Source organism: Rhagoletis pomonella, unplaced genomic scaffold (assembly GCF_013731165.1).
Source record: "Rhagoletis pomonella isolate Grant_MI unplaced genomic scaffold, Rhpom_1.0 Rhpom_scaffold_00009, whole genome shotgun sequence".
Taxonomy (NCBI): domain Eukaryota; kingdom Metazoa; phylum Arthropoda; class Insecta; order Diptera; family Tephritidae; genus Rhagoletis; species Rhagoletis pomonella.
In genome coordinates, this window is record NW_023458563.1 from 37,075,282 (window position 1) to 37,095,252 (window position 19,971).

The 19,971-nt window shown below is 37.6% G+C and overlaps 1 protein-coding gene across 4 annotated transcripts in view; it reads left to right on the forward strand.

Moving 5' to 3' along the window:
* The window catches only part of LOC118745766 (probable cation-transporting ATPase 13A3), a 144,022-nt gene that overhangs the window by 101,050 nt on the left and 23,001 nt on the right, over positions 1–19,971 (forward strand). For 3 of the 4 annotated variants that reach the window (XM_036479419.1, XM_036479423.1, XM_036479420.1), the window contains 5 exons: positions 12,178–12,466; positions 12,523–12,686; positions 15,686–16,047; positions 16,679–16,877; positions 16,934–17,238. In XM_036479419.1, coding sequence (XP_036335312.1) covers positions 12,178–12,466; positions 12,523–12,686; positions 15,686–16,047; positions 16,679–16,877; positions 16,934–17,238 — 1,319 coding nt within the window. Of the gene's footprint in view, positions 1–12,068; positions 12,089–12,177; positions 12,467–12,522; positions 12,687–15,685; positions 16,048–16,678; positions 16,878–16,933; positions 17,239–19,971 lie in introns of those variants that run through there. The other variant, XM_036479421.1, reaches the window with a different exon arrangement.

Sequence of the window (19,971 nt, forward strand, 5' to 3'; positions counted from 1 at the left end):
AGCATTTCTCTCGACGGATCTATACGCAAAAAAGGTGGCATGTAGTACCGCCATTTGGCTCAACGCGACCAATAAATGAACGCATCCACATATCGGTCACTGCAAAATTCTAAACAACCTTACTCAGTTTCCTACAACCGATTAAATTCCATCCACCCGCACTTCCAGCGCATGTTTACGACCCTTCCATGTCTACACTGACGGATCGAAGCTCGAAAAAAGAGTAGGTGGTGGGGTCTATTCGGAACAGATAGGCATATCATTAAGCTTCCGCCTCCCTGATTACTGCAGTGTTTTTCAGGTGGAACTGATGGCTATCTCAAAGACCGCATCACTGGTCCAGTGTGATACGATTCCTAGTCATGATATCTACATCTTCAGCGACAGCCAGGCGGCAGTAAAATCTCTGGGAAATATGTCGCTGACTTCAAAATTAGTTGCTCAATGCCGCGGATCTCTCAACGAGATGGCTGAGACGTTCAGCACGCACGTTGTCTGGGTACCTGGCAATTGCGACATTCAGGGAAACTGCAACGCTGACGAGCTCGCGCGTCATGGAACGACATTGCCTGATACAGACATAAGGGATACTCTCGGAATCCCTCTTCAGACATACAAATATCTACTGAATAAAAAATTCGTAGAAGTTGCAAATGAAAGATGGCGAATGGAACCGACCTGTAACATTGCCGAAACCCTCTGGCCCGCCACGCACATCCAACGCACTAAGTCTCTACTTAATCTAGGGAGGCAGGACATTCGCATAGTGACTGGAGTTCTCACCGGACATTGTCTGATCGGATTACACGCAGCTGGGCTGGGCGCATCCTGGAACGACTACGGCAGAAGTTGCATGGATGTAGACGAAGAGGAAACCATCCCACATGTTCTATGTCATTGCCCCGCTCTGTCAAAACGGAGAGCAAAAGCTCTCGGGAGCTATTTTTTTGACGATCTCGATGACCTCAAAGAGGTGGACGTCAGAAGCCTTTGCACTTTCTTGCTAAGCACCAAGTGGTTTACAGGGGACGGGGATAATTAAAAAACCCTCATGCGGTATCACAAATAGCGTGAATAAAGAAAAAAAAATGACCCTGAGTCTAAGTGAGTCCTACTTCTGGACTGCCGTCCTACCTAACCTAACGGTGCAAACAATGGAGCGGACAATGATAGAAACAATGGGTGGAACACGGTACGAGCAATGACCGGAAGTCGAGATGTTGACACGGCGATCCTACAACGGGGAGTGCGTCGATAATTAAGTGTGCTGCACGTAGAAAATGGCGGGTTTGGTAGACGTGCTCATGACGAAGCAGGAACCGGTGCTCTACGCCCACATACGGAGTAGAATCAGGTGATTATGCTTGTCAGGACGGCCGAGTTGTAAGAGTATATAGTATACCTGCACATACAAATAAGATACAATACTCGCTAGAGTATTTTTTTTAATTTTGTACGTTTCAAAAAATAAATAAACATTCAAAGTCTAAGCAAATACATTTTCAGCACAAAATCGTTTAATGTTCAAATATAGAACTTGACATCCAATGCAACTACATATCGACTGCGGAGTGGAAGATCGAGCTATTTCAAAATTTTATTGAAAAACACCTTATTTTATTTGGTTAAAGAACGCCCTATCTCAGAATTCTGTTCAAAAACGACCTATCTCACTTCAAAATGTATTGAAAATGTGCTCAGATAGGGCGTTTTTGAACCGAATTCTGAAATAGGGCGTTCTTGAAAAGTTTTTTGAGATAGGGCGTTTTCAAACTGGTTGTCGAGATAGGTCGATCGATCTTCTTTGTGATTGCATATTAAAACCACACTAGTTTAACAAATATCTAAAATACAAATCGTTTTATCTGCACAATCATATATAAATGGTTTTTTTATTAATAAGTTGAGAATTTCTGGAGTTCGAAATATTTTAAACCTAGGTTCTTGAATTGTTCACTTGAAAAGTTCGTTTTCACTTTTACACAGTGTTAATTTGTTTATATGATCAACGATTGGATTTTGCGCTCTTCTATGAAAATTTTTCATTTAAACCCCGGCATTGGCAATTACTTGTACTGTGACTGCTGCGTAAGGCCAACCCAAAAGGGCTATATATCATATACCACCATAAGCAAGCATCTTGTGTACAACCTTCAAATATTTCGAGTGTCTCTTTTAAGTCGCAGTACTTTCAACTGGCATACATATGTACACACATATGTGTGCAGTATGTAGATACATATGTATATATGTGCTTGTAAATGTGTGTGGAATTTTTAAAAGCAAGTAGTAAATTGTTCGTAATTATTTTAATTAATAGCCAAGTATTGAAATGCGTACTCGGACTCAAATTTGAATTTGGAAATGTAGAAATTTTTTTGATTGGTATTGAGTTTCCTAACAATCATATCGGCAAACGAGTTTTGAATTTTATCACCATGTGAGTTATTATTTGAATAAGGTTTGTTAGCAAAACCTTGCGTGAGTATGTGAATCAGTCGCTTACGGTGGGTGTTACGTAGAATGTCGAATGCGCGCGCCCAACGCGATCGAAACATCGCAACGAATCGCCGCGTCTCGGTGTGGATCGCCAACGTCGTTGTGAAGTGTGCTGTACCGTCCGTTGACCACTCGGTCGTAACATTGAGCTAAATTGTTAGAAGTACTAAGTAGAAGAAAAGAAGTAGAAAACAAATAAAATGTTGACATTTGGAAAGCTTTGATGTGCAATGTATAATGATCACTTTTTGCATAAACTACTCTTACTACAGTTATTATTTTAACCCTTCTCAGGCAGTACTTCTTAACGAGTGGTTAAGGTTATAATAGGTACCTAAAAAATGGGTAATAGAGAGCGAAAATTGGAACATATTGGATCGTAAGTGTCTTCTACTTCCTGCCCAAATAGCCCGGACTTATTCTCTGGGTAAAAATGGATAAAGTGTCAACGTGCATATCAGCTGTTCTGTGTTTACATATATTTTCAATCCCTATATGCTTATTTATTACTACAATCAAATTTGTGAAACCAAAATTCAATTCAAGTGTCAAAACCAAAGACCACGTGAATAAGCTTCCTGCGGGAAATTGAATTAGTTAGTTACTTTATTTTCAATGATAACTAATTTAAATTCTCACTCATTTATTTAACATGGCGATGTCCTAGGAAGCAGTCAATTGCATTTTCCTGCATGTATTTTATACTACTTTAAAATGCATTTGGCTTAGACAACTTCAAAGTCAGTATGTTTCGTTTGAATACGCTTTCGTTCTGAACTTCATAGATGCTTTTTCATATTTAAGAGACACAAAAAAAGAAATTATTATCATTTTCACATGTTGCCTCCGTTGGACTCGAACCCGGACGTTCTGGAAGCTAACAAGTAACACCAAACATTTCTGCACACTCAGTTACAGCCAGACATATAAATGTGCTTTCAAATGTTCAGTTTGAATTGTGTGCAAGCAGCAAGTCGACTGTCCGAATCTGCATTTAATTTCAACTACTTCAACCCTCTAACCGTTATGACCGTCTGTAGACGGTCATTGCTTTTTTGCTAATAAATGTTACTAAAAGTAGATAACAATATTAAAAAACATAACAACGGGTTTTAATGGTTATGTGCTTTGTGAATTCAAACTAATATGCTCCTTGTGTTTTATATTTTGAGTGCATGGGTCAGTTAAAGTTGTGAGTCAGTGTTAAAGGTGAAATAAATTACTGTGATAAATAGACATTTTGTAGTTCCGGTATTTATTCAGTAATTATTTTTCTAAAGACTTGAAAATTTTTTTAGTAAGTAGGAAACATTATTTATTTTCATAATTCAGTACTTTATTATGAACTGAACAAAAATTATATATATATTTACAGTGTTTTCTGATGACCGTCTGTAGACGGTCGAAACGATTAACGCCAAAATTGACATATTCAAGTGCATTTCATAGTAGTATATTTTTGGAAGTTGCTTTTTGGTTTCTATATAGAGGAGTGTGTTTACTATGCGTTATTCAATTCAAAATTATCATATGGTATCAGCTGTTGGGGAGGCGCCCCTTACACAAAATTCAAGCTCTACTGACCTTGCAGAAATGCGTTGTTAGGAAATTATGTGACGCGAATCGTGTGCATCCCTCCAGAGAACTCTTTAGAAATCTGAAAATTCTTCCAGTGAGGGACCTATATTATTTCAAAGTTTTAAAAAATTTTTTACATTAGATGCGGGTACCTACATAGTGTCAAATCGGACAACTATTATCTGAGGAAAAAGTCATACCCTCTTGTTCCTGTCCCGTCTTCGCGAACTACTCATTCCTGCAGATTTTATACAATAGTATCTCGTAAATTATTTAATGCGCTACCTGCCAGTATACGCGACATAAGAATTCTTCAAAATTTTTTGAAAAACGTGAAATCCTTCCTTCTGAACCTTTCATACAATGAAGTCGAAGTTTTGCTACGGACCATTACCTAAATTTTGTTGCTTTTAAACCTCCGTTTGATGTTCATCTTTCGGCTCGTACTTGTGTATGTCAATAATTTTTTCGATTTTATTAATATTAATATTAATAAATATTTTTTTTTTATTCTTCTGCTTTATATTGTAATTTTAACCATTTTATTTTATTTTTCTTAACGCCACCCCGCTGTATTTATAACTTTACTAGAGATGGTATTTAATACTATGTTAATTTTAATATACAAAATGCCTTATCTTTTCTTATATCTGAATTAATGTCGTTATGTAATTAGAACTATTTGTTTGAATTACATTTATTAACAACTGTAACTTATGTATGTAGATGTAAGCCAAAATGTTCAATAAATGAAATGAATGTTTTGGTGAAGTCCAAGACCTTGCCTTAGACCCAGTGTGCATCCACAGGCCTCAGGCATCCCCTACTAAGGAGTATTTGCAATGGTGGGTGCGGTTTGCATCTGCTTTGTACCTCCTTTGTTACTTTTCCCACCGTATGAAATCTCGTTGGTGCCAAAGCTTTAATCGAGGCGAAGGTTGTGGATCAAATTGGCATTTTTTTTAGAAACTGTAGTCCTGTTTTAGGGGTGTTGAAGGTGAAGTTTAGCCTTTGTATTTATAACGCTTCCTTCGAGTGGTAGAAAAGGGGGTCTCCCGCCCATCAAAAGAACCGCTGTAACAGATAAAGCTTAAGAGCTTGATATATCGCCCAGTATGCGAAGCATTTCGTTCGAGAAGAGGCCTTGAATAACTGTGGCCAGCCACGGGTTATATAATCATATGACCACTAATTGGGTCCTAGCAACAGAGGATGCAAAAACCCAAACGACTTGACGGTTTGAGATATTGAGTAAGTACAGCCCGATCACCTCATCAGTGGGGTGTATTTTTGTCTCCTTTCATATAAGGAACTTCAAATGTTTTTCTGTTTTGGCCGATACCAAACAGCTTCGTCAACTGCCTCTTTTTCTTAGCGAAGTTGTTATAGGAAGTGTAGACAGGTCCTCCTTCTATTGCTCATTCTATAGTGTTCGTTCGCGCCATTGCTTTTACTCTCACCCAAGGAAGCCGAGTCGGAGTTTATTTTCAACGTAGCGTCAGGCTCATACAGTTATTTCTCTACGTGCCCCGGCTTATGCGCTATATAAAAAGGACGGGATAATGAGGCATTGGTAGAACGTGATTTTTGTACGTCGTGAGGTGCCTCTGCTTTTCATCTGCATGCCCTTCCCAAAATTTCGACAAATATGGATAACTTGGGAAAAAATCTATGTAAACATTGCAAAAAATTAATAACCATATATGTATGTATATATTACATGAAATACTAAATTTTGTGTTAGGCGCCTAATAAAAACTTGTTTACGAACATTCACACTAAATAAGACAGTAATATCCCTCCTCTAGTTTTATATTTGGTCTTTTGAATTATATTTATTTTTATTTTTTTCGTTTATACATATTTTTGATCAAATATTAGAAGAAATAAAACATTTTTCTTGTATTACATACAAATGTATGTCCGAATTTTTGTATACCTTAAACCGTTTTACACCTACGCAGTTTTTACACCTAGCGTACGTATTTTCACAGGTAAATTGAAACTGAGTTTCCCTAATTACCAACATCTAAAATTATGGGTGATTTAAAATCATTATTTAAAAAAAACGGTTAGAGGGTTAAAATGAATTTGGTTTACACAACTTAAAGGCAGTATTTTGAATACGCTTGCGTTCTTGACTTCACAGATGCTTTTTCATACTTCCAAGACACAAATTGTTTTTTTGAACGAAAAGAGTATAAAAATTCGAAACATTTACTCATTGCATTTGTTTTAAAGAAGTATTTCAATTACTTGATTTAAAAAAATCACTTGTTTCCGTCAGGGCTATTTCTTAAATTCTGGGCACGAAATGTGGTTTTTTGCGTTCCCGTACGCATTGTTCCATTTTTGAAGGCAAATTTTTCGCTTACTCTCTAATCACCGGATCCGGTCCGGGATGTACGGGAAAGAACCTAATACTTATTTTAAAAACAATAGGGTAGGGCATTACACCCTGAAAAGCTTATTAGCCTAATAAAGTCGGTGCCACAAGTCAGCGTATTTGGAACAGGTGTAACAATTTTTAGCTGGAAAAAAATTTACATTTGTTTTTTATATTATTTGATAACTCCAATTAACAGTTACTATTTGTCCTGCTTTTCTAGACTATCACTCTATGAAGACTAATTTTTGTGCATCCGAAAGCGTTTTTATTTCTGAAAGAGATAAAAAAAACAACATTTTCTCACTACCTTATTGTTAGTAATTGTAACTAATTAAACTGGTATTGTAAATCAAACCCAAATAAAGAATTTTAGTCGAAGAAATACGGAAATCGTGAAATTTCCTATGTCGATTAAGTTTAAAATAAAAAATATTTAGAGAACTGATGCCACTATTCTCCACTACTTTTGCTTTGATAAGAGAGTTTTTATCCATCTTAAGCTGTTGTTGTAGTGGCTACTAAGCCTAGTGGGTTAGTCTTTCAATCGTGGTCAAGCTCAAATAATGATAGGCCTAGGAAAAGTTCTGTTGCAACGAGGTCGGACGAGAGGAGAAGGGGTGGTACTTGAGTGGGTGGTTAGTCGTATGCAGGGAATCTTCACTTGCGGGACATACCTTGGGTACGTCGGCATCGAGTCCGGATGAGAAAGAGTTTACTCTGCTTCAGATTGTAACTGCGCCAAATTTCGGTGGGTCTCCCGAGGTATCCGATGCTCTTCCCCTGGTGGTTCACACCGGCTGTTAGTGCTTTCGTTGACATTTCTTACATCCTTTGATTACAGTTTTGCTACACAAAAACAAAACCAAAATACTTTTTCTTCATTTTCCTTTCATTTACAACCTTTTACTTTCATTCTTATTTTACTTTGGCCAGCCAATTAACAATAAATCCGAAATGGCGTATTAAATATGATAAAATATGAATTCCACTTCGACAAATAATCGAAAGAAACTAGTGAAGAAACTGATTGGAATGAGTGGAACGTGAGTTTTCAAGTAGTTTTCAGCGAAAACTGGTTTTCGTTTGACAGATTTTACATGAACGAAATACAAGTTTTAGGTCGAAAACTAGTTTTAGCAACGAAAACATGTTTTCAATGTCGGTCTGGTATTACTTTGCGGTAAAGAAGCAAGCTACATAGTTGAGAGAGAAGGCGTTTATTTTCGAACACAGGCCATCAATGACATTACAGGACGCCAATATCGTGTAATCAAAAGTAATAAAAAAATTCAAAAGAAGCGGGTGTTTTAGGAAACTATGCGATTGAGATCAACTTGTCAAATTGCGTTAAATTACAGGACTTGATTTACCGAGTAGAGACCAGTAATTTTTTCTGCTGCTTATTTTGGGAATGGCTTTTCTCTTAGCTGATTTTTCCATTGTTCTAACCTTACTTTATACTCTCCTTCCAAATTAATAGCGTATTTTTCTAAGCAAAATTCCTATCGTTTTTTCGAATTTTTTTCAAAAATGTTTAATGACTCTTTCGGTGATCTTTCTCGGAGATCGAGCAAAACATTATCCAATAGCGGTATTTAGCCCGATCCGTAGCCATATCGGTAACTAACGTGGCAATGCAAGCGCTTTTCTACGCACTTTGCTGCGTTTATGATTTTTCGGACGCAACGTCAAACGGATAGTGTGTAACTTGACGCATAAGCATCGTTGACGGTGATGGTGACGGTGACGGCGACGCATTCGATGGTATGTACTTTCACTTTTAGCCATTTCTTGTACGTCATTTTATATGGAGTTTTTGAGAGCTGCATACTGGCTTTTAAGGTAGAAAATGCAAATATCTTAAAAAAGGCAAAAAAGCAACATCAAATCAGTGTTGCCGCGCCCGAAAAATAAAGTTTAACAAAAACTTTGACAAAGTTTAACAAATCCCGTTAAAATTAAGCAACTTATTTATCTGGTCTTATTAAAACGAAAAATGCCTGGAGTTACTGTATGTTTCTTCCTGAGCTTGGTAAATTGGTTATAGAAATAAAAAGTAAGCAGGTCAGTAAGTAAAGGCTCTCTAAGGCTGAGTTTTGTCGTCAAAAGTAAGGATGTTATAGTCTAAGGGCCAATTTCAAATGAATATTTAAACGGCACTTAAGTTTAATTGTGGATTGTTGTTTAAATGCCATTTAGCTTTCGTTGGGTTTCAGATCAACTTCGTTTAAATATGCTCAACAGTTGGCAGCACTGCTACTTATTCCTTGAAATTGTTGTTGCATTTGCATGTTTGTTTACATTTTCTGCTGAACAGCTGATTGTTTTGGGTGGGATTTGGTGGGATTGATTAAACAACCTACCAATCAATCGTGGTTGTTTGGTATAAACACTGGGTTAAATATCTCATATTTAAATAGCAAAATTGGCCATTTAAGTGCAGACTAAATGTATGATCTGAAAAGGAATAGTGGAAGTTAATCAACAATATCTACTTAAGTAGGCCGTCTGAAATCGGACCTAACAGTTGCTAAATTTGAAAACTATTACACATTCTTTCAGGCTTTCAACACATACTCCTATACTTAATAGTTATCTGCCCCTTCGCTAGTTTTTTGAATACATGCAAAAAACGAGTTAGGCATCATGTTATCCAAAATATACGTGTTGATCTTGTCACGCAAATGAAGGGACCTAAAGTTCTAGGTGCCTCCGAATGGCAAATGGTTTTTATGAGAAGCGATTTCATGGCAGAAGTACCCTCGGAGGTTTGAAAATGCGACGACCGCAGATCAGGAATTGCGTAGAGCAACATTTGCTGGAACTTCATGTGGGATCTGGATGACAGTCTTACTAAAATAAATTTGAAAAATTTATTGAAATACTAACTATTCTGACTATGAATTTTTGAGGAAAGTTATTATTTTTGACTTTTTTAATAAAAATATTTAACAAAACGAAGAAAAGTTTAATATCTTAACAGGCAGGAAAAACTTAAGCAATTTTGCTTAAATTTAAGCAAATCGGCAACGCTGCATCAAATGTGTATATATGGATTCAGGGAAAGCTAAATCGTGGTATTCTTAATCGAAAATACTCTATCTCTTAGCAGAAAAAAAGGCAATTTCCATAAAATCCGTTCCCTGGTCGTTAGACAATTTATGGCTAATGTGCGCATTTTAGCAGAAGTGAACATTCTGCTATATTTCGAGGTAATTCTGATTAAACCGTTACTTATTAATTTATTTTAGCCGTTAAGAACGGTAGTGAACAACAAAAACCATATAAATCTAAGTTACAATCTTTGTGCAAAGCTTCAAAAGAAATCAACAATCTCTCGTAAAAATTTCTATATTTGAGTAGCATTTTTGTAGCCCATTCAATTTTACTATAACAAAGTGCAAGTTTAAAGCCTATCGGAATTACCATTGATTTTTGGGAATTTGTTTGTTAAAGATGTCGCCCGCTTCTGCACACAAAAAGCCGTCGAAAATGCTTCGTATGAAAGAAAATAACTGACATCGTCAACAAAAAAAATCCAAAACTCAACAGTAAGTCCTAGTTACTTTACTCAAAATATTACTAAAAAATCTTATTAAAAAGGCCGATATTTTTCAAATGTTGCACAAAGATTCAATCTTGGATTTATAGGGTTTTTGTTAAAGAATATGCTATATTTTTATAAACAAATAATTAAAGCTAGTTAGCTAGGTCCACTCTTGTTTAGTATTTTCGTTAACGATGTGTTCTCTGTATGCCTGTATATGAATGTTCATGCGTACGCCGACGATGTCCAACTATACTTGTCGAGTCGTATTGGTCTAATTGAAGACATGTGCTTCAAAATTAATTTTGATCTGTCCGCCATTTCTGTATGGGCACGTGACAACTGCTTACTTTTTAATGACTAAATCGTATGTTTTACCGATAAGTAGTAATGATGTGCATGTCGAGGATATTCCGAAGCTTTGGATTGGTACCACTGCTCTGTTGTTAACTGATAAAATTAATAATCTGGGCTTTGTTGTTAATTCCAGATTAACCGACCACATTAATAAAGTGGTAAGCGGCGTTTTTGCTGCCTTACGTAGCCTGAAAATGTCTGCACCATTTACCCCATTGGAAACGAGACGTAAACTAGCCTTTCAGCTTATCGTACCCCAGATAACATATTCCGGACTAGTTTACAGTAAACTTGACTCAGCGTATGCACAAAAAATCGAGGTAACATTTAGTAACGTCACACGCTACGTCTATGGTATTAGAAAGTACGATCACATCACTCCATGGAGAAATAAACCTCTGGGTTGCGATATCTTCGACTATCTTGAGGCGAGAAACTGCATGTTTGTATTCAAGTTGCTCAAATTATAAAGTGGTACATTTAAAAAAGACATCTGCAACGACACACATCGATTTTAACTAGCCGACAGCCATCAATTATCTATGGGTGCATTCCAAAACGGCAAAATACAAAGTATCAGTCTTTTATTTCTAAACCGTACTAGAAGAAAAAGCCTAACTTGCGCAACATAGTAGAAAACTAGCATCTAACCGTGGTTGTTTAGCATTACAATCTACTGACGTTTAGAAATAAAAGGGATTGCTTCTTTGTATTTGGTCGTTTTGAAATACGCTCTTTCTTAACCCGACGAACTATCCTAACTTTGTAGTAACAAACTATCCTAAATCAGACACAAAAGGGCGCGCCTGAGTTAGGTTAAGTTCTGTTCGCTATCGGCATACGGTTGCATTTTTGTCAATAATAATTTGAATCAAGTTCGTTAAATTGAAAAATGTACAACCTTGGTGCGATTTACTAATGAAAGAAGTATGTAATTATTTGTTTACTCAATTAATTTAATTAACTTCAATGATTTGGAAGGTACTCCCATGAAAAAGCTGTATTCGTAATCGGAACGCAGTCGACTCCACTGTTGATATGGGAAATCCTCCAGTAACTACAACAAAGAATTTCAAGCTTATGTTGAAGAACGTCAGAATAAGAAGAAATATACGTATATGTCCTATTTTATTTTCCACTTGAAATAATAATAAAAAAATTATTATGTTTCGTGCACGCCAGCTGGCAGTGAAGCTTGCAAATTTCTGCCAATCCTGTTCGCGCTACACTTTGTAAGTTTCTCTCTTTGAGAGAGTAAGATACTTTATTCTCTAAATTTTGTTACCGGCTAATTCTTGCTGGCTTTTTCAAACGAACACAACTGTAGTTTTTTTGACAGCGCTGAGTTAGTATGTATTTACAAAGTTAGAATAGTTCATCGAGTTAAGATAGTCTTTCGCACATCGTTCAAGATAGGATTGATTGACGGTTATTGACCAGTTGAGATAAATCAGCCCGGGCTTGAATGTTGGACTTTCCAATTTAGCGTACGAAGTACCGTCGTTTCATTTGACATACATTTAAAATTTTTTTAAGCGATCAATATTTTTTCTCTTTTTTATCATCTGAGATCCCGTTACTGCTGTTAAAATATTTGGGCCGCAGTGTTCGACAAAGTACAGTTAGTATTTCTACTTCTTAATACTTCTAATAACTGAACTGATAAACCACGAAATAATTTTTTGCAATGTGTAATAAAATAGATCGTGTTGCTGCAGGTATAATTCAATATCACATTGAACTGTTTTCAGTCCCTTGTTTTCTTAATAAATAATCTAATAAAATGTTTGTCTTTACTTTCTTCTAGATCCCAAACTATGCGTTGGTTTACTAAATTCAAGCGAAGACGATGAAATGCAAATAACGGGTTATAAGCGATCGCGCCTGCGTATGCTGCTATGTTGGATTTGTATATGCCTTACCGGTGGCCTATTGCGGCTAATAATGCACTGGTGGCGGCATTGGTACTTAATTTCTACGCATGTCAAGTGCCCATTAGATATAGCTGAGAAAGTTTTAATACAAGAGAATTATCAAAACAAACATAAAATATATTATGTGAAGACTATACAGGAATTAAATGCCTCCGTACTAAAGTAAGTTTCTGAAGACAGGTTTGTATGTTCATGATAGTATTTTTAACCTTTTCCAGAGAAACTATGCAGCAGCGGGAACATTTGCTTCCATCGCTAACGGCCAAAGATGGAAGTGCTAGGAACAAGAATACGCTCTCAATGCAAACACAGCGAGATAATGTGGAAATAAATGAAAACAGTTTGCATATAAGTTTACATTTCTCCTCAGCACAATTCAAATGTACGTAAAATTTTAACCATGTAAACATTAAACTATATATTAAACCACCGGTCCTATGTAAAGTAAGAATCATGCATTTGTCTAACCTGGAAGTTGTTTACTGTGTCGATCGCAGGTCGTGTCACGGGCAACAGGAAAAAACAGCACATTTCCCACTATGAAAACCTTACTAGGGCTAGTCTTTTCTTCCCAGGTTCACCGCACCCAGAAGCATATGACCTAAGTAGTATACAACCAACGACCCCACGACGTTCCTTAACGTTACGTGGATCTACGAAGACCTGGACCCGGTGCTTACACTTTTGCTAACTGTTTGATCGACCTTCACTTCCAATTTGTGGTGTGCGTCTTGATGTTGTTATACCTACAGCTTTACGCCGGCTCCGAACTGCAAATGGATTCTATGAGAAACTTTTTCATGGTAGAAATACACCAGTAGGCTTGCCATTGCCTGTCGAGGGGCGACCACAGTTAGAAAATTTTTTTATTAATTAATTTACCGCCCTGATCAGAGATCGAATCAGGGTCCCACGGAGTGGTAGTACGCACCTCTAACTACTCAGCCACAGCGGCCGCCTACCTGCTTCCTCCTGCCTGCCCTGGTAACCTCTTTACTGGCGGCCTTTCAAACTTTTTTTCAATGTTTAATCTGCAAGACTATGGGCTCATGTCGCTTGTCGGAAGCACCTGGGTCAAAAACAACGAGACGTCTCCCACAGGGACTAAAACGGTGGTCGGCGGATTATCTGAGGGGTCGACATTCGTCAGTAATCTTCAGAGACAGAAACAGTAAACCAAGAAAAATTAAACAGGGGGTTCCAAGGGTGGTGTAGGATACACCACTATTATTTAATTATATTTCAAAGCTCGCTCAACCACCAGAGGTAGTCAGAATTGTCTCTTATGCTGACGATTGCTCGATAATGGCGTCTGGGAATGGAATTTATGACCTTTGCTCGAAAGTAAACGGTAACGCAACTGCATACAGACCTCATACCTTTGCAGAATAAACGACCAAACCAATGTATGGTATGCGGAGAGTCGCCATATGACTCACGGCACCTCTGCGCATACCCCCAAACTCCCAACTAACAAACGCCCCTGCCCCTATGAACAGACCCTGCAGAAGTCGTGCACTTCCTGGGCCTTCCCTTAGATGAAACAGATGTTGTTGTAGCTGCAGTCAAATTCCCCAAAGAGTTCTTGGGGAGTGATGCTGGAGTAACAGTCCTCGGTCAGATATATGCACATACATAAATCTGGGTCGTTCCGGTTATGTAGACCCGACTATCTAGGGAACCTTAATGGATGGGTCGACCAGAGCGGGGTTTAGTAGCCGCTACAACAACAAAAACGACGAGACGTTGGTGGGAACATACCAGGCAATTGGCCGGCCGGTTCTGAATTATGCTGCACCAGTTGTTCGCCAGGACTACAGACTTGCCAAAACGCCGCGCTCCGGACAACGACAGGATCGCTTCTGATGCGCCTGAACAACATTTGCATAGCAAGCCCCAAATGCTCTCAGTAAGAGACCATAACATCATGCTCATCCATTAGTTCCCTGTCGACATACCTAATGTTATTCCCGCTTGTGTGCATTAATTCTATTATTCATTCTCCGACCAATCTGCTTATACATTCTCCCAGTTATCTTGGGTTGGAGTTTCCTGCTACGTACAACATTTTTTTTATGGAGTAGGGAAAACCCGCTGTTTAAAACTGGTATTATACCCAAAATACCGAACAATGACAACCCTTTTAACTTGACTTACATATAAAGTATAACAAATATTAGTTTGAAAACACTAAAAACCATGATACAAAAAAGAAGGTAGTTTCAATAAACAACTTTTGACGGATAATACAATTTTTTGAAGTTTCATAAATTGTGAGTATCTTCAACGGCCTTGCCACTTTGATAATATAAAAACAATAAATCCGAGTATTTTCTTTCCCACATTTATACCAATTTAATAATATTTCAAATCAAATATCATTATCAGTGCTTGGTAATTTTTTTACTTACGTGGTTCGCACCTTTTTTTATTAAAAATATATAAAATGTGTAATTTCAAAGGAGACTTCATTGAAATTGTTATTTTTATTTTATAATAAAAATCACGAGAGCATTATGTTGTTATTTTTTCATTTTCTTATTTTGAATGCAATCTTGCGATTTAAAAATCAAATTCTAAAGAATGCTCTTTCCAAATAAATCTTCAAATCAAATCAAATAATCGCCAATTCCATGTGAATAAATTGTTCTCATTAACATGCAAAACAAAAACAAATTGGGAAAAATTATTTTTGCTTTGCTTTATAATTTTTGGGAATATTTGTTCACATGAAATTCGTGATTTGTGATGAAATTCGTGAAAATTTACTTTTTAAATTCTCTCAGATTTTGCAAAAAATTAGGCTTTGTGGTTAGCGTATCACCATTAGCTTCAACAAATTTCGAATTTAAAATTTCCAATGTATGCAAAAAACTTGAATTCGGCTTGCGCATAGCGCCCCTCCTATAAGCAATTAGCATACGTATAATTTTGATTCATCCGTTCTGAAGTCTACTTTCGTCGACCCCATTTTGGAGATTATGCATTAATTTTCAGATTCATCATATTCGACATCTTTGAGTAGACTGATGAAATCTTCTGCTTAAAAAAAAAAATATTACTGCTCGTGATCAGGTAGCATGAATGTAATGGAATGTCATAATTTTATTAAAAGTCAAATGGTTAACAACAACAACGAATGCCATTAAATGAAACTACCTCAAAAAAAAAAATTTACTGCTCGTGATCAGGTAGCATGAATTTAATGAAATGTCATAATTTTATTAAAAGTCAAATGGTTAACAACAACAACAAATGTCATTAAATGAAACTACCTTCTTTTTTGTATCATGATAAAAACTATCTGTGCTTAATTTTGTATTATGTGCTCCACAAATGTAGTATACTATAAATTATATTTTCCGTTTTATTACTTTGCAGATAGCAATAGTGTACGAGTTTTCAATTGTAAGCAATTGCGTTACGCCTGGGACAATCAAACTCAATCATTTAATAAAATAAAGGGACTTGATGAAAACGTTTCGAGTGCATATTTTCATCAGCAGAAGGGCTTACCAGCTCTGGAACAAATATCTCGCCGCTTAGCCTATGGACCAAACGAAATAACTATTCCTTATAAAGACCTAAAAACTCTACTTGTATTGGAAATGTTGAATCCTTTCTATGTTTTTCAAATATTTTCCGTATTATTATGGTTCACCTATGATTATTATTACTATGCCTGTGTAATACTGCTCATGTCTATGTTTGGGATAGGGATGTCAATTATTCAAACTAAAAAGGTTTGTAAATTGCTGGTTAAGTTAAGTGACTGTTTGACCAGTTTCGACTAGTTTTCTTTTGTTTATTTAAGGTTTATATTTTTTTTTTATAAAAGTCGTAATACATTCCATAGCAGCGCCACATAAATCCACATTTCAAACTCGGTACGAAAATTACGAAAATTCGACAAACTAACAATTACAGCCAAAAATTTTAAATTTGTAGGTGAGTAGTTTTATAGCCCATTAAGTTTCAGTTGGTTGCTGTGCAATTTTAAAAAAATTCTGAATAAAAAATTTTAAATTTTTGGTTGTAATTCAAGTTTGCTAAATTTTTCATAATTTTTGTACGAAGTTTCAAATGTGGATTTATGTGGTACTGGTTGTGTTATGTGCTAGACTTAAAAAAAATATTAAGAACAAATCAAAAAAGAAAAATAGCCAAAACTGGTCAAAAGGTCACTTAATCAGCTGACCACAACTGTGTATATTTTTACAACTTAAGGTTTTTCACTGTGAACATGTGTAAGAAATGCAGCGTGCCATCCTTTTTCGATTGTTCATTTCATCTACACCAAAAAACTCTCATTACGAAAAAATGAAATGCTAAGCATTTCGTAGTATGTAGCTCAAATTTTTCCACTTTCTTTAGAATCAGGATTCATTGCGTGAAACTGTGTTGAATACCGGCTCTGCTTTGGTTGTAACGGAAACTGGTCAAGTTTGCGAAACATCTACTCAATGTCTGGTTCCTGGCGACATTATTGAAATCCCTACAAACGGCTGTACGATGCAGTGCGATGCTGTACTCTTATCTGGAAACTGCATTCTGGATGAATCAATGCTTACAGGTATGTAAAGTTCGTTTTTTATTTCAAGATGTTAAGCATTATAACTATTACTTTAGGTGAAAGCGTTCCCGTAACAAAAACTCCCTTGCCAATGAAACGCGATTTAATATTTGATAAAAAGGAACATGCGCGCCATACACTTTTTTGTGGCACAAAGATTATACAGACGCGATATATTGGTTCTGAAAAGGTTTTAGCGATTGTAATTAATACTGGAAACATTACTGCCAAAGGTGGACTTATACGATCAATATTGTACCCACCACCAGTTGATTATAAATTTGAGCAAGATTCATACAAATTCATTGAATGTTTGGGTTTAATCGCATTGATTGGCTTTATTTACACATTAGTAACCAAGGTACGTATAATATATACATATAATAAAATTCTAAGAGACGGATGTTTATGCATTATAGATATTAAAGGAAAATTAATATGGGGGTTTGACTGTATGTTTGTACGCGAATCGAATGCAGTTTTCATTTCTAAAGGTCTAACTTAAAATATATGAGAAAAAAAGAATTAGTAATTGCAGTTTAAGTAAATTGGTAAGATAGAGTGAATATTGCAATATGGCTGGCGCCGGCAACTCCTAGTCCCTCCGACAATCAGCTCGGTTTGTCAGTCCTGAATATACCGTAACGTGACATCAGTCAAGTGCAGCTCCTGCCTTGGCTGGTGCCACTTTATGGAGTGCTCCGGACTCCGCGACACGCGTGATTGGCAGCACCCCCGTCTGCAACACATACAGCAGGGGGCGGCAGGCAACACAACTCACGAACACCCCGCATTACAATTGGTCTGCCAAGGCACACATGCTACAATTCAACTGTAACGGACTTGAAGAGCAAGGTCAGGAGATAACCGTCTTCATGCGCCGGCATGGAATATTAATGGCTGCGATCCAAGAGACGAAGTTGCACAGCAGTTCAACTCTGTTGAATTGCACCGGATACAATGTGCATGTGGTGGCATAGCGTTCATAACGCACCAAACTGTGCAGTATCGTCTTATTGAAGCAGACATCGACCGCAGGAATACCGTCCCAGAATGTCGGTATTGCTATCAGGCGATGTTGAGCTCGAAATATTTAACGTATGTATTAGAGATGGGCAAAATACGTGATTTTCTACGTGAGACGTCGTGTCTGGCTTTTTCACGCGTGAGCATGAGTGTCTTTCAGTGAGAAATCACGTGCGTGACTGCATTTTTGTGTCCGTGAGTATGCGTGAGTCAATCACGTAATTTTCACATATGTATGTACAGCGGCGGTCAAAAATGGATGAATGGTGTCCAGTTTTTAATATTTACAATGTTTTTCAGCTATAATTTGTTTGATATTTTTTATAAAAATATGGTTCATGCTTTAACAAAAACTATATAAATCACTTTCTAACTTTATACAGATCTTTGAAAATTCCAACATTTTTTATCAAAATTTCGAGCTTCTTAACAATAAAATTCTAGTAAAGTGAGTGCAAGTTTGAGCGGCTATAAAATCGCATTGATTTTTAATAATTTTTTTTTGCTGACGGCTTTTGCACTTTTTTTCCATAAAACATGATGTTCTTGTGGAAGAATATGAATGGATAACCGCTTCAAAAAAGCTTGTAGGCTATTTTAAACATACCGAGGGTTAGGTTTGGTTAGGTTAAACGGGCAGCTCTGAAAAGAAGAGTTCACTCGGAGGCCGCAAAGGCCCATCGTGATGCCCATGGGGGTTACCCCAAGCCTATCCCTGCATGTCTTCGAATCATTTTGATTTTCTGGCGAATCCTAGCAGTCCTTCCAGAGGAGCTTTCCCCAAGATATCCAGATTCTCGAAGAAATGGTCCCCAAGAAACTTGAGGCGTTTTCCTCTAAGTGCTGGACACTCGCAAAGGAAGTGCTGGACGGATTCTAACTCCTCCTCATCCCTGCAGCTTCTACAGAAATCATTATGCGGGGCTCCGAACCTGGCGGCCATGTGGCCAATGGTCCAGTGTCCCGTTAGTATTCCTGTGAGAAGCCTGACATTTGACTTTGAAAGCCTTAATAGACTCCTTGTTCTTCGTTCATCGAGCCGTGGCCAGAGTGATCGCGATACCCTGCAGGTGTGAAGGTTTACCCACCTACTGTTGGTAGCTGCTCTAGTCAGTCTGTCGACTTCTGAAGACAGAAATCGCAAGAAGGTTTCACGATTTGGGTCGCTTCCCCGAGCCCCATCTCAGATTCCTTCCTAGCATATTCGTCCGCTTCCTCATTTCCTGGGACACCACAATGTCCCGGTACCCAGTAAAGATTGATTATGTGTTGCTGTAGAGTTTGTAGGGATCTTCGGCATTCTTTAACGCATAACGAGTTAGTCGTTGCCGACCCTAAGGCTTTGATAGCCACCTGACTGTCAACAACGAAGGCAAGTTTAGATGGAGCTAAGTCAATCATGCCCACCAACCTTGGCGCCATATGGATTGCATATATCTCATCCTGAAAAATACTGCAGTGGTCTGGGAGTATATACGACTCCCTCAGAGATAGCTTCTGAGACAAGACCCCAGACCCTGTTCCGATATCCATTTTGGAGCCGTCCGTGAAGATGGGTATTTCGTCATCGCTGAGAGCAATATTAAATTCCCAGTCACTTCTGTCAGGAAAATGGATATCGAAGTTTCGATTGAAGTCAATTTCCGTGACCTGATGGACACAGCGGCTGTATTCCACCCCCACTCTCCCGAGGATTGTGGCGTGACCTTTGCAAGTTGTTCGCAGCCTGTTAGCTAGTCGCTAAGTCACTCTCTAAACTTCGTGAAGGTTAGGTTGGGTTAAACGGGGAGCTCTGAAAAAGAGTTCACTCGGAGGCCGCAGAGGCCCATTGTGATGCCCAAGGGGGTTACCCGAAGCCTATCCCTACATGTCTTCGAACCATTTTGATTTTCTGGCGAATCCTAACAGTCCTTCCAGAGGAGCTTTCCTCAAGATAACCAGATTCTCGAAGAAGTGGTCCCCAAGATACTTGAGGCGTTTTCCTCGAAGTGCTGGACACTCGCAAAGGAAGTGCTGGACAGATTCTAACTCCTCCTCATCCCTGCAGCTTCTACAGATATCATTATGC